The sequence below is a fragment of the Phasianus colchicus genome, chromosome Z, assembly GCF_987193195.1.
Source record: "Phasianus colchicus chromosome Z, bPhaCol1.hap1.1, whole genome shotgun sequence".
Lineage (NCBI taxonomy): Eukaryota > Metazoa > Chordata > Aves > Galliformes > Phasianidae > Phasianus > Phasianus colchicus.
This window is the reverse complement of record NC_143476.1, coordinates 15428904-15447692: the sequence shown is the minus strand read 5'-3', so window position 1 is coordinate 15447692 and position 18789 is coordinate 15428904. Positions and strand designations below refer to the sequence as shown.

Sequence of the window (18789 nt, the reverse complement as noted above, 5' to 3'; positions counted from 1 at the left end):
TTGAGCAATTATGAGAAAAGGGACTTGAAAGGAGCATGTATCCAACGGCAAGAAACAAGTAATTTGAATGTGTTGTGAAACCAAGGAAGTTTAGAATGAAGGATATATGGATAAGAAATATGAAACTTTTAGACTTTTAGTATACTAAATTCACTGAATCACTTTACAGCTGGAAATAGTAATAATTCTCTTGCCTTTAAAAATGCATCGCTACAAATGTTTAGTAAGGAATTTTTAAGGACATACTTAAGTCATGTTTGCATGTTGTATGACTGCTGTAAGAAAGAGCAATGTTTGTATTTGTCTGCATGTTTCTTAAACTGATTATTATTATTATTATTTTTTCACTGCGGTACTTTCATTCCTTTGGGTAACTCTAACAGTAGGCTTTTTTTATAGGTAGTGAATTTCTGCTACAGACAGCAATCCATGAATGAGTACATGAAGTCGATGAATTTGTTTAGATACATAGTAATGTGATTTGTGTGGCAGTTCTTTGAAGCAACATTTGTTTTAATCACATCTTTACACATTTGATAAGAAAACACAGTCACATACGTAGTTCTTCTAGGGCACAACTGCAAAGCTTATTTTCTTAATAAATATTCTGTATATTCTGAATTAGCATGAGAAATAAATACAGAATTACTTACACTGAGGTAACTTTGATATTTTATATGTGGTGTGTCTCCATGCAGTACTTTTTCTATGGCAGAGCACAGCTTTCTTAATGGGTAGACAACAGTTTCTTTCCTTAAATTGTGAGTGAGATGATGTTAGCTTTTTAGCCAATGCTTTTTGAATATTAAATGTTTTAATTTGAAACTGTGCTGTCCTTTGAGCCTGTGGAGTTCACTGGGAGTACCTTAATCTTGACAAAGGAGCAATTGTTCTTTCTTTCTTCTTTTCTTTTTTTTTTTTTTTTCCTTGTGTATTTAACCTTGCAGCATTTCCAGCTGTGTTAATAAGCCACAGGAAGCTACAGTGAACATTCATATATTTAAAGAAGAATTTCTTTCTTTTACCTAGAGACAAATAAACAAGGTCAGCTACTTACTGAAGTCAGTTTCTTTCTTTCTGCACTTGCAATTGTTAACCAGCAACAAGACATGAAACCAGTTCACAGTTACTATTTCACTGATTTTACATCTAGTAGCTGCTGTTTGATGTGGCTTTCGTGTATAAAGTTGATGTCTTTTAGAAGGGCAAAGTCATAAAACACGCATTCCACTTGATATTTTTGGAAATTTCTGGGATCTAAAATCTAATTCAATCTAAATTAAATGCAGGTCTCCTGTTTCATACGTTGCATCTAAAAGGATCGCGTGTAATCAGTTTCCTTCAAAGATTGTCACTTATGCAAACTGTCTTGGTCATATATTTTTGGTACTGTTGAAAATGCTTATTAGAACACACTCATGCTTCTGCACAAAAATATTGCAATGCACATTGTTATTTGAGAATAAATTCTGCTTTTAGGACAGACAAGGCAGTGGATAGCAAGTGAGAGTACACGTTGTTGTATGGGAAAATACGGATAATATTCTTGGACTGTCCCTTTTGGGAGGCCAAAAAAACAGTAGGGGACTTCTTTTCCCTGTAAGAAACTAGTGAGCATCGAATAGATTTTTATTTGGGAATTCTCTTCACATATATATAAAGTACTCTGAAAGCAATGCCTTGTATTTATTGCCATGGAAAATACAACAGATATACAAAGACCACAATAACACCGATTAATAGAGCAAATTCTTAGCCACAAAAAAAAATATTCAAAGTAGTCACCACTTTTAGATCTGAGTTTTCACCAGTGATGAACAAAAGCCTGAATGCTGTGCTAGTAAATTCTGCACAGAAGGAACCAAGGAACCACTGCTGCTGTCACCACTGCTGAAATGCACCATCCAGCAACTCACTGCGCTCACATCCACATTTGTTCTCCATAAATGTTCTGCAAATGTTGATGAATGTCAGTGGTGCCATTTTTTCCACATGGAGGAATTCAGTGACACAACTTTGCTTTATCCAGACTTTCATGTCAGATGGCAAGTTGTCAGAGTGCCCCTCTGCTGCCATCTGTCACACAGCATCGAAATGTAATGGGATGTTGATGAGAAAGTTCAACTCCATTGCCATACCATCATCATCCAACTCTGATGTTGTGGGCCAACATTATAAAATAGGAGGCATTACTTTTGGAATAACCCTCATATTCCAACAAATAAGTTTTATCCAGCTGAGTATAACTGTTGTCAGTGAGAAATGTGTTTCTCAACAGGATGCACTGTAGTAACAAGAATGGTCACAACTCTTTAATATCAAGCACTGGATTTTGTTTATGGATAGTAATTTTACAATTTTGTTTTAGAAAATTTTAAGTTAATTGGTGTTGGCTGAAATTAGAGCCCTGCTGTATGCTTCTTCAGATGTTGTTATCATCTCTACTACTCAGAGCTGTAACATTAAAAACAGTTCTTTTTCTGTTTGCTAATTAAAACTTGAAAGAAAACACAATTGTGTGGCTATGGGGCACAAGATGGTCTTGGAATTATTGTTTTTGTTTCAGCTGCTGGAACACAGCAGTCAAAATACTGCATTACAAATTAGAGTGTTGCTACTTCTATTATTTTCAGTAGCTATAATATAAATAATATCTATACTTAGCATGAGACATCTCTGGAAGAACTTTTTTTTTTTTTTTTTTCCCTTTTGATCATGTTTTGCCATTTTTTGCAGCCCAAATTTATTTTACCCCTACTTCATTTTTTCTACTTTCTTTGGAAAGATACAGTAAAAGCTGAAATATTCTGCTGCATTCAAAGCTAATTTGTGATTGTTTTGGCCAAACCTCAACAATACTTTTGTCACAGGAGCACTTTGTCCAAAAACTTCTAGTCAGCTCAACTGAGAACACCACTGCAAGATTTGTTTTGAAGTCACTACTCGAATTTCATGTTGTGGATGAGGGGCTGTGTTTAAATACTGATTAATTTGATTACTTGGATTGTAAGAAGAATGACTTTTATTAACTTAGAATACTAATTATGACTCAATTTCAAACACTGTCAAAGATTTCAAGCTTAACCTTTATGTACAAACACCCAGCAACATGTTAATCCTGAAGGCACCATTCCATAGCAAGGATGTTCCAAGGAACAGGCCAAACACTTGAAACAGGATTTTGATTCTTTTCCCTGAAACTTCAAGCAATGAAAGATGACAGTGAGTTCCCACTAAATGTATTTACGGCCTGAAAACAATGACCATTACATATTATACAAATTAAGCTTCATGTTGCTCAAGCTTTTAAAATTATAGACTGTAGTTTTTAGAAATAGCACCTATATTCAAAATACTATGTTTTAGACTTCTACTTCTTGAAAACGTAAATGTTAGATAGTGCAATAAATAAATATATAAACTTTAAGTTCTTAAGAATTTTACTAGCTCTTTGGCATCTGATTGTTTTGCAGTTTTAAGTGAACATGCTACATTATGTTGGTACTTAACAGTGATAATTTAGGTGTGATGTTCTGTGTTTTGCATCTTTACTTCATAATCTGTTAGAGAAAATACCACTTCATGTTTTTGTCTTACTATTTTACACATAAATATCCATACTTGTTTTCTATCACATCTTATTAAAGTGATGCTTGTAAACAAAACATTTTCTGCACATTGCAGTCTATACAATCAGGTTGTATTACTGTCAGCTAATCCTGCTGTTGTTTGTGACTTCTTTTATACATTTTATTTATTTTTGTGCTATCATCAGCTGTTGTAACTCAAAAAAAAGTTTTTCAATTACCTGTATATATAATTTGATTGCTCTGACCACAGTGAGATTTCAGACCTGTTTCAGGTTGTAATGCCTTAACATAGATGTTTATTAATAATTAAAATAATTGAATATGGTGATTATTTTTCCTAGGTATAGCATATCTGAGTGGAATGTGCAGTGAAAAACGAAAATGTATTATTGCAGAGGACAATGGTCTGAATCTTGCTTTTACCATTGCCCATGAGATGGGTCACAAGTAAGTATGTGGACAGCAAACCTAATATTTGTTTACTGTGTCATTGTAATTTACTTTTAAACTGATTGTGTGCTTAAGTTTTTCCTTCTTTTTTTCCTATTAGGAAAGCTTTTAATTTTGACAAAAACTTTGGAAAAGAATTGTTACAGTAATAGTGACATGTACTGGTATGCATAACTTAGAATCAAACAAGAACTATTTCTAAAATAAGAAAATGTTTACAATTTTCTGTTATGCAGGAGTCTTTATAGTCACAACATGTTCACAGTATAGTCACTATATCTTCACAATAATTAGGCTAATTGGAAGGAAAGAGGAAAGCAGATGCCCCAAGCTGTTTTTATCCTTAATAAATCAGATCCAGCTCTACATATTTTTTGTCAGTGAGCATTTTAATGAGTTTATAAGAGCCCTTACTGAATTTAGCATTGTCCAGACAGGATCCAGACTAGGGAAAAGATATTATCATCAATAAAAAAACGTAACACCTTGAGCTGACTGTGAAGCAGTGATGTACAGATTCCTAGATGAGCAGGAAGAATGTGTAACATTTCTGTGAAGTTTCAGGAGAAATGTTTTCTCTGCACTACCAAATTTGAGAATGTTTGTTATTGATCTTACAAACCAGGGTTGCCTTGCAGCAGACAACTCAGACTTCTCAAGCAGAAAAGATGGAGGCTCTTACCAGTAGTGCTAGGATTTTTTTCCAAAATTAGCTGCATAAGCCAGGTTTTGACTCTTGCTGCATTTGGTTCTCTGTGTGAAAAATATATTTCTGGCTTTGAATTTCTGTGGAACTGAGGAAGAGAAAGCATGTAGAATGATCATCCTAGAGGACATAAAAACTAAATTGCTGGTATGTGAATCTGGTGAAAAATGCTAAAGGCTACACTATGAAATTTCAGAAGGTTAAAGTTACTCATTCATTCAAATAAATTTGGAAAAACAGATCATGATGAGATTTCAGTCATCTTGTTCTCAGAGTAATAATGGCATTTGGATGTCCATAGAGAAAACATCACATTTCTCTATATGTACTGTAGTAGACATTTAAAAGCAATAGAAATGAAGACTAAACCAAATCAGATTCAATAGCAAAGAGCAGATTATTATTTGAACTACACCATTTATTCAAGAAATTCAACCTTATATAGGATAGAAACAATCTACATAAAAATTAGGAACCTTACCACACAACTTCAAGAAAAGATAGCCAGCTGTTCTTGGGATCCACTGAGCTGCCCCCATTACAAAACATGCAGGGGCATTTGGGTTGATTCCTGTTTCATCATGAAGCCAGATTCCTTAATGCGTCTAATCTAAAGTAGAATGGTCATTTACCAAAGAAATTAAATAATATTTAATAAAGATTCATTTTTTCTTCTTGACTTTCTTTGACAGCCTAGCCCTGCTGATTGCAAGGAAGCACGCTAAAGATAGTTGACTTCTTGGATAGGCAGAACAGAACTGTACAAATATTTGAAGACAAACATTTGAATAAATATTTCACTTAAAAGGCCCTCAAAAGATTTGAATGTAGCTAGAATATTCTCAGAGGCATATGCCTTACCCATTCTTAACTTTCTCAGAAGTGGGGATTAAATAGTCAAAGTCTAGACCAGTCATAAATCTTCCATTCTTTCCACATGTTAAGTCTTTTAAAAAAATTTTATGAACTCTTCTGAAAGAACTTAATCATTTCCTTCTTTTTTTCTATCTAGTATCACTGTTCTACTTGTTCTTGCAAAAAAAGCAGCAATAGAGCAGAAACAAAAACTATTTCTCAAGGTACAAAACAAGTCCTACCTGTTTTATTCTCTAAACAGTAATTAAATATACTTTCCTATAGATCATCATTTCAATAGATACAAAGTATATTTAATATAACCGCTGTAGATTTTCACTGATTTTAGAACATAGAAAAACAAATATATTCACAAACGTTTACCACTGATGAGCAAAACAGTACCTTTGAGGAAGCTGGCAATTTTCACTCAAAGTTGCTTATTTTAGTGCGCCAGTCTCCATTCTGATATCTACATGTTTCACATTCACTTGTCTCTGGTAAAATCTCACGATCATTTGCAGACAGAACAATTTTCAGAGCTACACTGTCACTGACATAATTTGCAGAGTTATGGGCTTGGGGATTGTAAGGTGTATGGGGTGTATGTGGTATATGTCCCAGTGCCAGAATCTAGACTGCTTGCACAGGAACAGAGGTGAGGATTTACAATTAATTACATTCAATACCTCTGATGAAAAAATATTTTTTTACCAGTTGTGTTGTGGTTTTCTCAGCTTTCCCAGTAAGCCCATAACAGAAAGATTAATGAAAATGTAAGTCTGTAGCAGCTTTGTTAGTCCACGTTTATATGTGAACTCAATTTCCAATGAATTGGTTAATGCTTACATAAAACTTTAGATACAAAAATAAAATTGAAAGCAGATGTTTGGTTTTCATAAAAAGAACAATTGACATATGCAACTGATCAGCAACAAGTCAACTCCAAAAGGAATGGTAAGAATACTTAGAAAGTGAATATGTACATTAATTGTTGAGCTGCAGCTAAAGTTGACTTTGACACAAAATTAGAAAATAAATATTCTCAATGAAATCCACTGGAAAATTACACCTTATTAAAATGTCTTTGTTCTAGCCATGTATATCTGAAAGCACATTTTCTTCTAATGACACTGAGAATTGTGTAGATCAAAAAAAAAAAAAAAACAACAAAAAAACCTTGAGTAATGTTTCAGTAACTTAATATTTCATCATTCAAATACATCCATTTTTGTGTGATAATATTAAATAATCATATGAAATCCAATGAAAATAAAATGTGTTTTAAATGTGAAGTTATATGAGGCTGATGGAGTTACTCTGTGTTTGTCAACACAGTCCCAAATATGATAACAAAACTCATTAAAATACAGTAGAATAATAAAAGCTAATTTTACAGTTCAAGTTGTCTACTAATCTTCGGGAAAGGCATACTAATGTGGAGTAGGGAATCTTTCACACCTACACAGAAAGGATGAAGCCCAATTTGGTGAGTAGGTCAATAATGCATGTAGCCCACGCCCCACTTTCATTTTAAGTACTTCTTTTATCTTCAGAAATAAGTATAGAATAGTTTGTTTGGGTAGTGGCACACTTCTTCTTTTTAAAAATCTTTTAAATATTTGGTGTTTGCCTACAATTTTTTAGTCTCCTACTTGTTTGTCCAGTAACTCTCAAAGTATAGCTTTACTAGAGAAGGATTTGGCAGATTCTTCTATAAAAACACAGAAGTATAAAAATCTAGGTGTATTTGGTCAGACACAGTAACTTTTATGTCCTGATTGTCCTCTGTGCATTTCCACTTTTGCCAACAAGACAGACAGGCAGAATTTGTAGGCCCTGCTAACTCATGTTTAGCATGGACGTTGTGGCTGAACTTAGTAGGCAGCAAAACAACGCACAGCCCTTGACTCAATCAAGTGTGATGGGGGGAGGGTTTAAAAAGGTAAAAGTGCAAGAACTTGAAAGCTGAGTAAAGGACAGATTAATAATAATAATTAATAATAACTAAAGAAATTAAAACAAGCAAGCAAAAAAAAAAAAAAGAAAAAAAAAAGAAAAATCAACATATAAGTGAAGCACAACAGAGTCGCTCACCCCTAGGTCACCAGTGCTCAACCTGAGCAACATCTACAGCTGGTTGCCCCATTCCTATTGCTGAGCATAACATTATATGGTATGCAATATTTACTTGGGCAGGTTTGGTCAATTGTTCTGACTGTGTCCCTTCTCAGCTTCTTGTGCATCCCCAGCCTTCACAATGGCAGAACAACACAACAAGCACAAAAGAATCAGTGTAAGCGCTGCTCAGCATCAACTAAAACACTGGTGTGCAATCAACCTCATTTCCATCCTAAATACAAAACACATGACCATGCCAGCTACCCTGAAGAAAATTGACTCTTGTCCCTCTTGAAGGGAATGAAGGTTCCTATCTGTAGACCACACCCTCTTCAGAGAAGGTTGCTTAGTCCATGAGGCTCAAATCAAATATGTTTCTAATAAACTTTTGCATGTAATGCAGTCTTTGGAGAACTGCCTACTCTTCTTTCAAGTGTTTACCAATAATGTAGCAACAGGAAGCCTGAGGTCACTTAAAAGAGATTTCACAGCTCTGTGGAGACAGCTAAAAGACTCAGTAGCACAGACAGTGTTTTCCTCAGTTGTCCTATGCTAAGTCTAGCTCTGGTGATTGGTGACTCCACCAGAATTTTAGGTTTTATAACCATGGTTGAGCCTTTAAAATGAGGGGTCTGATGTGGCCTGATGGGACTTATCTATCTTGATGACGGAAATATTTCTGGGCCTGTAACCTAGTGAGACTGCTTGAGAGGCTAGGATCACTGGGGAAGGGGAAATCACTATGAACAGGGGTTATGCCAAAGGATGGTATAACACCATTTGAGGGTAGCGAGGGTAATGGGTTGTTCTAAGGGAGTCAATTTGCAGCATCCCTTTGGAATCTGCTCTAGAAGGTTTAGGGGTCCATGAGAGCTGCTCACTTCTTCAAAATTACCTTTTTAAAGCCCAAAAGCAGGCAATCCCATTGTGTTGCAAGTCAGGCAAGCAGGACAGAAGACTAGACTGGATGAACAGGAAGCTCCTCTTGGAACTAAAGCAGAGAAAGAAAATTTATGACATCTGGAGGCAAGGTCAGGATTCAAAGGGAGAGTACAGAGCCACCATTCCCATCTGAAGGGAGGAAACAAGAAAAGCCAAACCCCAGCTTGAGGCGACAATGGCCACTGTTGTGTCAGACAATAAAAAAGACTTTTTCAAGTATGTCAGCAGAAAGAGGAGGTCAAAAGAAAACATTGCACTGATACTTGATGCAGATACTCACCTAACAGTAAGGGAGAGAAAAATATTGAGGCATTAAATATTTTTTTTAACCTCAGATTTTAATATTAATGATAGATCTTTACATGTCCCGTCCTCTGAAGTGCAGGAGAATGACTTGTGGAGCAATGAATTACAGTTTGTGGTCAACAAAACTGTAAAGGAACAGTTGCAACAGCTCAACATTTGTATGTGCACTGGCCTTAATGAGATATACCCCAGGATGCCGAAGGAATTAGCAGGCATTTTAGCTGTAGCCCTCTTGAGAATTTACTACAGGCTGTGGGAGTTGAGGGAAGTCCCTGGAAACTGGAAGCTAGCCGACATTATAGCCAGCTGCAAAATGTGCATGAGAAATTGTCTAGGAAACTGCAGACGTGTTTGTCTTGTGCAGTCCCTGGAAAAGTAATGGAGATTTTTCTGGTGGATACTGAAAAACATTTGACAAACAAAACTATTGTCAAGCATAGTCAATGTAGGATAATCAAGGGTAAGTCCTTCCTTAATAATTTCATCTCTTTCTGCAACAAGGTCACTTAGTTGGGGGCTGAAGGGAAGGTGGTGGTTATAATCTCTCTGGATTTTAGTAAGCCCTTTGACACTGATTTTCATATCATCCTTTTGAAATATGCTGCCCAATTTTGAGATAAACAGGTTTGTGAAGTTCTGAATGATGACTGGGTAAAAAGAACTTCATGTTCCAAGGGACTTTATTCTAGGGCTGATATTGAACTGGAAAGCACTGCTGACTCTCTAGAAGGACAGAGAAATGCCTGACACAGGTACAGACTGGGAGCTGGGTGACTGTGGAAGAGCTCAGCAGAAGGAGACCTGGGGGTGCTGGTGGAAGCAGGCGCAGCAAGAGCCAGAATTGTGCCGCAGCAGCCAACAGGGCAAACTGCGCTCTTGACAGCATGAAGCATTGCATCACCAAGCTGAATAAAAAGGGATGAATCTCCCACTACATTCAGCATTCATGCAGTCTCAAAAAATGTATGCAGTTCTGAGCTCCATGATATAAAAAGGACAGTAAGGTGCTTGAATGTGTCTGGAGGGAGGAAGTGAAGCTGGTAAGAGGGCTGGAAGTCATGTCCTGCGAGGACAGGCTGAGGACACTTAGTTTGTCCAGTCTGGAGAAGAGGAGGCCAAGAGCTGACCTCTTTGCTCCCTACAACTTCCTGAGGAGAGGAAGCAGGAGGGAGATGCTGGTCTCTTCTCCCTGAGAATCAGTGAGTGGATGTGCAGCAAGAGAACCCAGCTGCACCAGGTGAGGTTCAGACTGATTATCAGGAAAAGTGTCTTTGTTGTTAGGCTGGTTAACAACTGGAACAGCAAGGCAGTCGATACCCCATGCTAGTCTGTGCTCCTGAGGCATTTGGGTGACCCTTTTAATAACATGCTTTAACTTTCATTTCTCTCTGAAATGCTCAAGGAATTGGACTTAACAATCATTGAAGATTCCTTCCAGCTCCATTCCCCTCTCCTTCCCTCCCTGCCTCCATTTTGTTCCCCCTCCTTCCATTTCCTTCCCCTCCTGTCTTCTTGGTTTGGTATGAGTCTTTCTTCCAGAGGTGAATAATTCTTTTGTATTATTTACTTTTGGTTAAAACAACAACAACAACAAAAAACAACAGTGAGGAACTGTATGTATATTCATATTATGGAAAATACAACTGTCATATCAAAGCTTTAAATTATTTTTGTTCTTGAATCAAAGCACCAGGACACCATGTGGTGTCTAGGTCCAGTTTTTTGAAGACAGAAGCATTGGAACGATGGTGAGGAAGGCAGCTCTTTAGCAAAAGTTACAATGTCAGGTGGACTTCAGCATCTAGTATATGTTAACATTTGTATATTAGTATACAAGTTGTATTTTTTGCCCCCTGCTTTTAAGACCAAAAATACAATCTGATTTACAGACCTTGTCACAGCAGTGTTTTGCAGAAGAGAAATAATCATTTGGTAAGCATTTTTTTTTTCTTTTTTTTCCCCTTTTTTTTTTTTTTTGTAATATCAGTTTGTTAATAAGAGGACTGTGATTTCTTTATCCAGGACATTTTGATCAAAGACAAAGTTTTTTTTCTAAACTGTTTTCTACCTCTTCCCATTTTCTATGACTGACTTTCTTGCCATTCAGTTCACTTCATTGTCAATAACATACCTTATGTTATTTATGCAACCATTTGTGAAGCCCACATATTTTAAAATACAGTTATAAAAATATAATAATTATTGAGGAATTTAAAAGCAGAGCAAACAAAAAAAATATATAGTGGTCTTTTTACATTAACTGCAGAAATCAACTGTACATAATATAGCTATATAGAAAATAGCATTTAGTAACCTGCTACTAGTCTGTTTATATCATCATTTTCACTATGAATTAAATAATGCCATAACATTTTAAATTTTCATTGTAAAGGTGGGAAAAAAACAAAGTACTAACAAAATAGAGAAGCTTTCATGTACCCTCTGTCTAGCTTATGTGGTGTTATCTTCATTTATTAAATCCATTCCTGTGATACAGTGATATGCAACATATCAGGTTAAACAAATTATATGAATTAATTGAACTATTCAATGTCATATAAGTTTATAAATGATATAGTTTTCAAGTCCATGGTTAAATAAGCTTCTAGTAAGATTCTAGTATAATGGAGTACAAAATGAAAAAGAGAACACTGGAAATAATACATAGGATAATACTTTGTAATTAACATCGTTTTTTAATTTAAAGTTATTTTTAAAGTAATAGTAACCATAATATGGCTTTGATTTATTTGCAAAAAAAATACTGGTTAATTTTTTTTTTTTTCCAGTAAATTAAAAATTATCTGTAGTCATTTGTAAATACATGTAGCATTTATTAAGACATTAATTTCAAAAGAAATCAAGTTGTAACCCTGATTCCATCCTACATTGCAAGTACAGATTGGTATCAGCATTCAGAGACTAATCACCTCATACTCAAAGGGTTATTTTTTTCAGTAGTTATTTGACTATAGGTATAAAATACTTTTTAACTGATTTTTTTTACTCAGCATGCCTCTGCTGCTTATCTCTTGTATTGAACTGTTACATTTTATGATTTAGTACTTTATTTATTACATTGAGTATTCAGCAGACTATTCCTGGTTCCTTTGGTAGTTGGGATTTCCTTTGGGTTCTTTTGTTTTATTTTGTAGTCTGTCGCATCCCTGCTCTGTTTTCTGGTTAGTGACTCCATAAAACTGAACCATAGCTAGTGTTCTCTATAATCTTTTAAATGAAATTCGTTAATTTATAGACCTAAATTAATCTTCCTCAGCTATCTGAATTTTCCCGTCTATTTGCTCCTGAATTACTTTTTAATACCACTTAGTCTTTGTGCCTGAATCACGTGTTTCTAGTTCAATAGCAGCATTATTGTTCAGGTGCAATACAATGTTCTTAAGTGTAATTTGGTTGTGGTAACAGGGCCATCATTTGTCATTTGTAAAACACCATGAAAATAATAATTTAAAAAATAGAAAGCTTTACACATGGAAGTGTTTGAGTTTCATGGAGCAAATTTGATGCCTTGAATGTTGGAGAATGTGTAGGAGAATTTTTGAGTGTTATATTAAGAAATGTAAAACAGCACTTCATAATGTGGACAAAATTATTTCCAGAAGATGCATACAATAGCCTCATTTGACTTATTTAAACACAGAATAATGATTGAAGACTATTTCTTCTGACATAACAGAGCTTTCATTTCTTAATTCTCAGATAGAATAAATTCAAATCGAAGCGTTGTAGTTGGCACTTTTACAGTATGTGAACTGAAATGCATTTTGTGCCTGCAAGAATATAAAGTTCCCTTGATGATAAGAGAGATGTGTCTATCTTACATCTGTCCATGCACATATAATTGTACAGGTAGCGAATTATACAATAATTTATTTTTCACAGAAAAAAAAAAAAAGTGGAACCAATATTTGTCTTCTACTTTGGCCCTCATTTTAATTTTAACATAAGCACAGAGAAATTAAGGTTGTTTTTTTTTTATTTTTTTATTTTTTTGACTGTTCATTGTGTACATTGAACATCAACAGAGATCATTTTCAAAATTCAGCATAGATTGTTCCAGCTTTCTGCATGATATCACAATTAAAATAAAATAATATATATATGTAAATAAATTAATTAAAAAACCTGGCAGTACTTTTTTAAACAAATGTGGGAGGTGTTATAAGAAAAAGATCTCTTTTTAGTTCACTTGACAACCTTATATCACGTTACTGGATTTTATTTGACCAAATCTCTTTATCAAAATGCTTCTAAACTGATTGTTTTTTTTTTAAATGTAGTTACATTGCACAGTGTGAATTAAAATATTGCTAATATTTCATTAAGAAAATGCCTTCTGTAGAATGTTTTTGACTTTCATTCTATATATTCCCTATGCAAAATAGACGGAGTGTTTTTATTTATCAGTGAAAAAAATAATGTTTCAGCTCTTAAAACAGAATTTGATTTGGTTCACTGTGTATGTGATGTACTACTTGTTAAAGTACAGCACTGTCTTATGTGTAAATCATAGTTTTTCAGACAATTATAAAGTTATAAAGTTATCCTCTTATCCCAAACCCTCTTGTCTTTCTCCCACATACACATCTTTCTCCTTCACTCAGGCACAAGGCTGAATGATTGCAGCTGTGGGAGAGAGAAGCTCATAGACAGAAAGATAAAGGTGCCCAGTGCTAGCTAAATGAATTCTACTGGAAAATAACAGAACAGCACCTTACACTGACATCATTTCCATGGTGTCTTTTACTGGAAAGATATAGCTATGACTTTCATATTGATAGTACATCAAGGAAAACACCGTGACTACAAGTGTATGTATTAGAATTTTTTTTATGTCCTTGATTATTAATGAAGAAATAGATACACAAACTTTACTTTACTTTCTTGCTGGATAAAGGGATGACTGTTATTGTACATAATATTATGCTTAATTATGCCTATTGTGTACATAACTACATGCATAAATTTGTGGAAAAAGAAACCAGGAGGCAAGACATGCGTATCTACCGTTATGAAGTAGTGTAGTTGATAGTGGGTCAGATAAAGATGTGCAGTTATTACCATACTGTAGAAGAAATCAACAGTATGTATGCAGAAGATTTCTGAAATTTTTTCAGAGCAGGATCCATTGCTCTTTTAACACACCCTTTGCGTACTGTCTAGGGATCTAATTAGTTGATATTAACATTGTGACCTGCACTTGCCTTCATAAGTGGGTGTTCATTTCATTGATTTTGAGGATTTGCAGATCTTACTGAGAATTCTTTTAAGTGTATTTCACTTGTAAGTGGAAATGTATTGACAAATTAATCCTGATGGGTTCATGCAGATATCTATGGGGTATACTTGAAATTCAAAGCTGAATATAACTTCTAAAAGAGTATAAGAGCTGAAGTACTGGAAGAGAATTAGAGTTGGTTTTTTTTTTTTTTTTTTTTAATGCTTAACGTTTATGTGGCAGATATACACAATTGTTATAAATATATCTTTTTTTTTTTGCCATTTCGCACTTTAAAATACAGTGTTGTCTAATGAAATCATATATTGATAGAATACACAGAATTCTTCTATGACAATAGATTTAAAAGTTGTACAGATAAGTTTAGACAATGGTAGCTGCTAGAACTATTCTTCTGAAACAGCAATGATCTCGATTCAAAACATTAATTTTTTGTTTGGTTTTACAGTCTACTAAAGTTTCAGTCCAAGAATTGCTCTTCAGAGTGGACAAAAAGCCAGAAATTATTAATTTTAAATAATGTATCAACATGTTAATTCTCAATCCAAAAAATGAACCATTATGGCAAGAGAGCTATGGGCTCCATTGCTGCAAGAAAGGCAAGGACTCCCTTGTTGGTGCAGAACAAAGACCTTTATTGTACACGCTTCCAACCATTTATACCCGTGCAACAACCCTTTGGTCACATGTAGGAGCCAGGAGCCTCATATGTGTTTATGTCTGGTGCAAGTAGCTGCTGAGCTTGTTTACTCATCTGCAAGGTTTTTTGTTCATAATGACTTTCTTTGTCCCACATCTGCCCCTTCTCTATTATTAATAATAATAATTTTTAAAAAAGATGCAATTTAGAAACATTCCTATAAGGAGCTAAACTAAAATTAACACACTGAACTAATGATTGGTTCTTTCCACTACAGTTAAAATACAATCAATAGTCCATTCTAACTGATCCCAACAATTCCAGTTCTCATGGTTCCCTTGTGACACAGTTGACAAGCAAAGTGTGTCTTGTCCCGTCTTGTTGTCGACAATTCAAACTGCTGATGAAAGCGTGGTGATCACGTTACAGCAGATGATGAGACAGCTGGCCAGTCCCATCGTGCTGGTACCCATCTCGGACCTGTTTCTATTGAAACACAAACGTAGCCTTGGCCTCACATAATCAACAAATAGGGCCCTTCCATTGGTTAGAACTCAGGTATTTTACCCTAACCTGACATGAGTGAAAGCATTATGACCAAAGTGTCTGTAAACTGGGGGCCCTTTGTTGTCCAACAATTTAGAAAACTAAGAACATAGCATGCTTTAAGCTTTTCTTTCCTGAGGGGTCATACCCGCACTCTCCCCCTTCTACCCCTCTTTCTTTTTAAATAGGGAAATCTATTATTATCATTCTTTTAAATCACTGAAATTATGTATTCAGAACCAGAATTATGAAAGCCAGGAAGGAGTAGGTAAAATATACAGCTGTTAATATACAGATTCTCAAATGCCAGAAGATATTCAGCCAGTCAAGTTGGATTATACTACCAAATATGAGAAAGCTTCCTACATTACCAATCTAAGGCACATGAACACACATCGTTTTAGAGCAAACACTGTTTACTAATTTAGCTACATGCATTCACCTTGAATATCTGCTTCTAGTCAATCTCTGATCCTTTCTGTAAAGAAGAGAATCTTTGGATTCCCACGAATATCCCATAATGTTTTCTTTCAACAGAAAGAAAAAAGGAATCTATTTATAACAGAAAGATTCCCTCTCTTGTAAGAAAAACTACACTACCTGCTATAGAGAATAACAGCTTTAAAATCAGGAACCTGTTTATTGAAGTTTACTTCACATCTGCAAAGCAGTGTATTTTCACCACTTTCAGCTGTGCTCCTGCTCTAAAGCATTTGACTGATATCAGAGGAACTCAGACACGCACAACTTTCAAACATACTTTCAATGTTGTTAGGTCTTCTCAATCTGCATGCCATGATCTTTTACCTTAGAATTTTCTGGAGCATTGAGCAACTGCTACAGCAGCTAAAAGATTCGGAAAGATACACTGCATCAATGCCAACAGCTGGAATGAGTGAGAATCCCAACACAAGCATATGTCTCAGTAGGAGCTTTCTGCAGCTCCTGCTCCCACACACTGACAATAAGCCCCAAGTCCTTGCGGTGGTGGATGAGCCATAGGTTCAGGGGCTGCACGCTCTGCTGCGCGTTGCTGAGCTCCAAGAGCTTCCTCTCCAGCGCCTTTTGTTGTGCAGATTTTCTCCAAAAGCCCACCCACATCATGTATTGAGAACCTGTCAATTGCACCAAGGTCTTGCAACCACCAGGACGAAGAGTGTAACTTTTCATAACAGAGCTCAACAGATTGCTAGTACAGGGCAAGCTGAGCCTTAATCCAAAAACCGAGATCGCAGGACATGTGAGAGCTGAATGCAATTTCTGAATGATGTCAGTCCCCCTCCTGCCTCCGCTTCTTTGCTGATTGCTCATCAAACGTCATGCAGATCGGGGGTTGCAAGTTGGTTCCTTCCTCTTGCTCACTAGTCTGGGGTCGAAAGGGCCTTTGTCCTTATCATCACTGTCGTTTACAGCGGCTTCCACCACAGGAAGAGCAGAGGGCTCTATTGAGGCCATGAATTTCGCATGTTCCTTAAGCGATTCAAAAACCAGTCTCCAGGAACCCAAGAAGTCTTCAGCCACAGGGTCGGAGAGCGTCCCACAGCCTCATTGCTTTGTCCCACGTTTCTGTGTCATAAATCATAGCTCCATCCACTACTTTTACATTACGAAAGCTTAAGTTGAAGCTTTCCACTTTAGCATGATGCTTCTGCAAAATTGTTTTCATTATTTTACAAACCATCTCCTGCTCCTTTGTTACACTTGTTCCCATTGTTCCCCATTGCTCACCTCGGTCCTGCAGAAGTGATTCTGGCTGCGTGATGAAACCTCACCGCATTTCTCTCAACTCTCCCACATACAGCCTTCTATGTCAAGCCTCACATTTCTCTCAATGCCCTCTCAGTAAGGCTTCTCTCAGCCCTGCACTTCCCTCAGCCCTCTCTCAATAGGTCTTCTTTCAGCACTCTACAGACTGGTCTGCCTTTTGTGACCCTCTTTGGGCACCAATTGCAGTGAGAGAGCTACAGGCTCCATTGCTGGTGCTGCAAGAGAGGCATGGAATCCCTTGGTGGTACAGAACGAAGACCTTTATTGTACATGCTTACAATCTTTTGTACCTGTGTAACAACCGCTTGATCACATGCCTCATGTGCGTTTATGTCTGGCGCAAGCAGACGTTGAGCTTGTTTACTCATCTGCAAGGTCTTTTGTTCATAATGACTTTCTTTGTTGCACAGATCATCAGTTCCGAGATTAATCACATCAAAAAGATTTTGAGCATTTGTATGTTGTGATTGCTTTATACCAAATCACAGTATGTATATCATGATGAATGACTTTTTAAATAAGGACACAAGTAACTGTAAGAAATGTAAGCAACATCTATCTCTTGTGCTCTCAGCAAAGCAAATTTTCAGTTTCTATATGTTCTGTCATAGTTCCTACAGATGTAACACTGGAGGTAGAATTGGGTAAGGTGAGGCAGGAGAGCGGGGCAGACAAGAGGGCAGAGCTGGATAGAGTAGAGTAGGGTAATTCTGTTGGAAGAAATCTATGCAAAGTCACTGAATTCAGTTGCCTGAGCACCTTGTGGCTTGGGGTGGGGAATGGAGCTGGAAGGAATCTTCAGTAATTGTTAAGTCCAATTCCTTGAGCATTTCAGAGAGAACTGAAAGTTAAAGTGTGTTATTAAAAGGCTTGTCCAAATGCCTCAGGAGCACAGACTAGCATGGGGTATCGACTGCCTTTCTGTTCCAGTTGTTAACCAGCCTAACAACAAAGACACTTTTCCTGATAATCAGTCTGAACCTCACCTGGTGCAGCTGGGTTCTCTTGCTGCACATCCACTCACTGGTTCTCAGGGAGAAGAGACCAGCATCTCCCTCCTGCTTCCTCTCCTCAGGAAGTTGTAGAGAGCAAAGAGGTCACCTCTTGGCCTCCTCTTCTCCAGACTGGACAAACTAAGTGTCCTCAGCCTGTCCTCGCAGGACATGACTTCCAGCCCTGTTACCAGGGCTGGAACCCTCCTCCCTCCAGACACATTCAAGCACCTTACTGTCCTTTTTATATCATGGAGCTCAGAACTGCATACATTTTTGAGACTGCATGAATGCTGAATGTAGTGGGAGATTCATCCCATTTTATTCAGCTTGGTGATGCAATGCTTCATGCCTTCAAGAGCGCAGTTTGCCCTGTTGGCTGCTGAGGCACAATTCTGGCTCTTGCTGCGCCTGCTTCCACCAGCACCCCCAGGTCTCCTTCTGCTGAGCTCTTCCACAGTCACCCAGCTCCCAGTCTGTACATGTGTGCAGCACCGTTGCATCCTGGTGCAACACTAGAATTTTTCTTGAACTTTATACCATTGCTGATTGCATAGTGTGTCACTGTTTCTAGATACTTCTTAGAAGGCCTCTTATCTCTCCAGAGAGCCAAC

At 36.6% G+C, this 18789-nt stretch overlaps 1 protein-coding gene across 1 annotated transcript in view; it reads left to right on the top strand.

The window, feature by feature from the left end:
* Positions 1-18789, top strand: part of ADAMTS19 (ADAM metallopeptidase with thrombospondin type 1 motif 19) — a 154825-nt gene that overhangs the window by 73494 nt on the left and 62542 nt on the right. The window contains exon 8 of the mRNA XM_090131681.1: positions 3932-4037. Coding sequence (XP_089987807.1) covers positions 3932-4037 — 106 coding nt within the window. The remainder of the gene's footprint in view (positions 1-3931; positions 4038-18789) is intronic.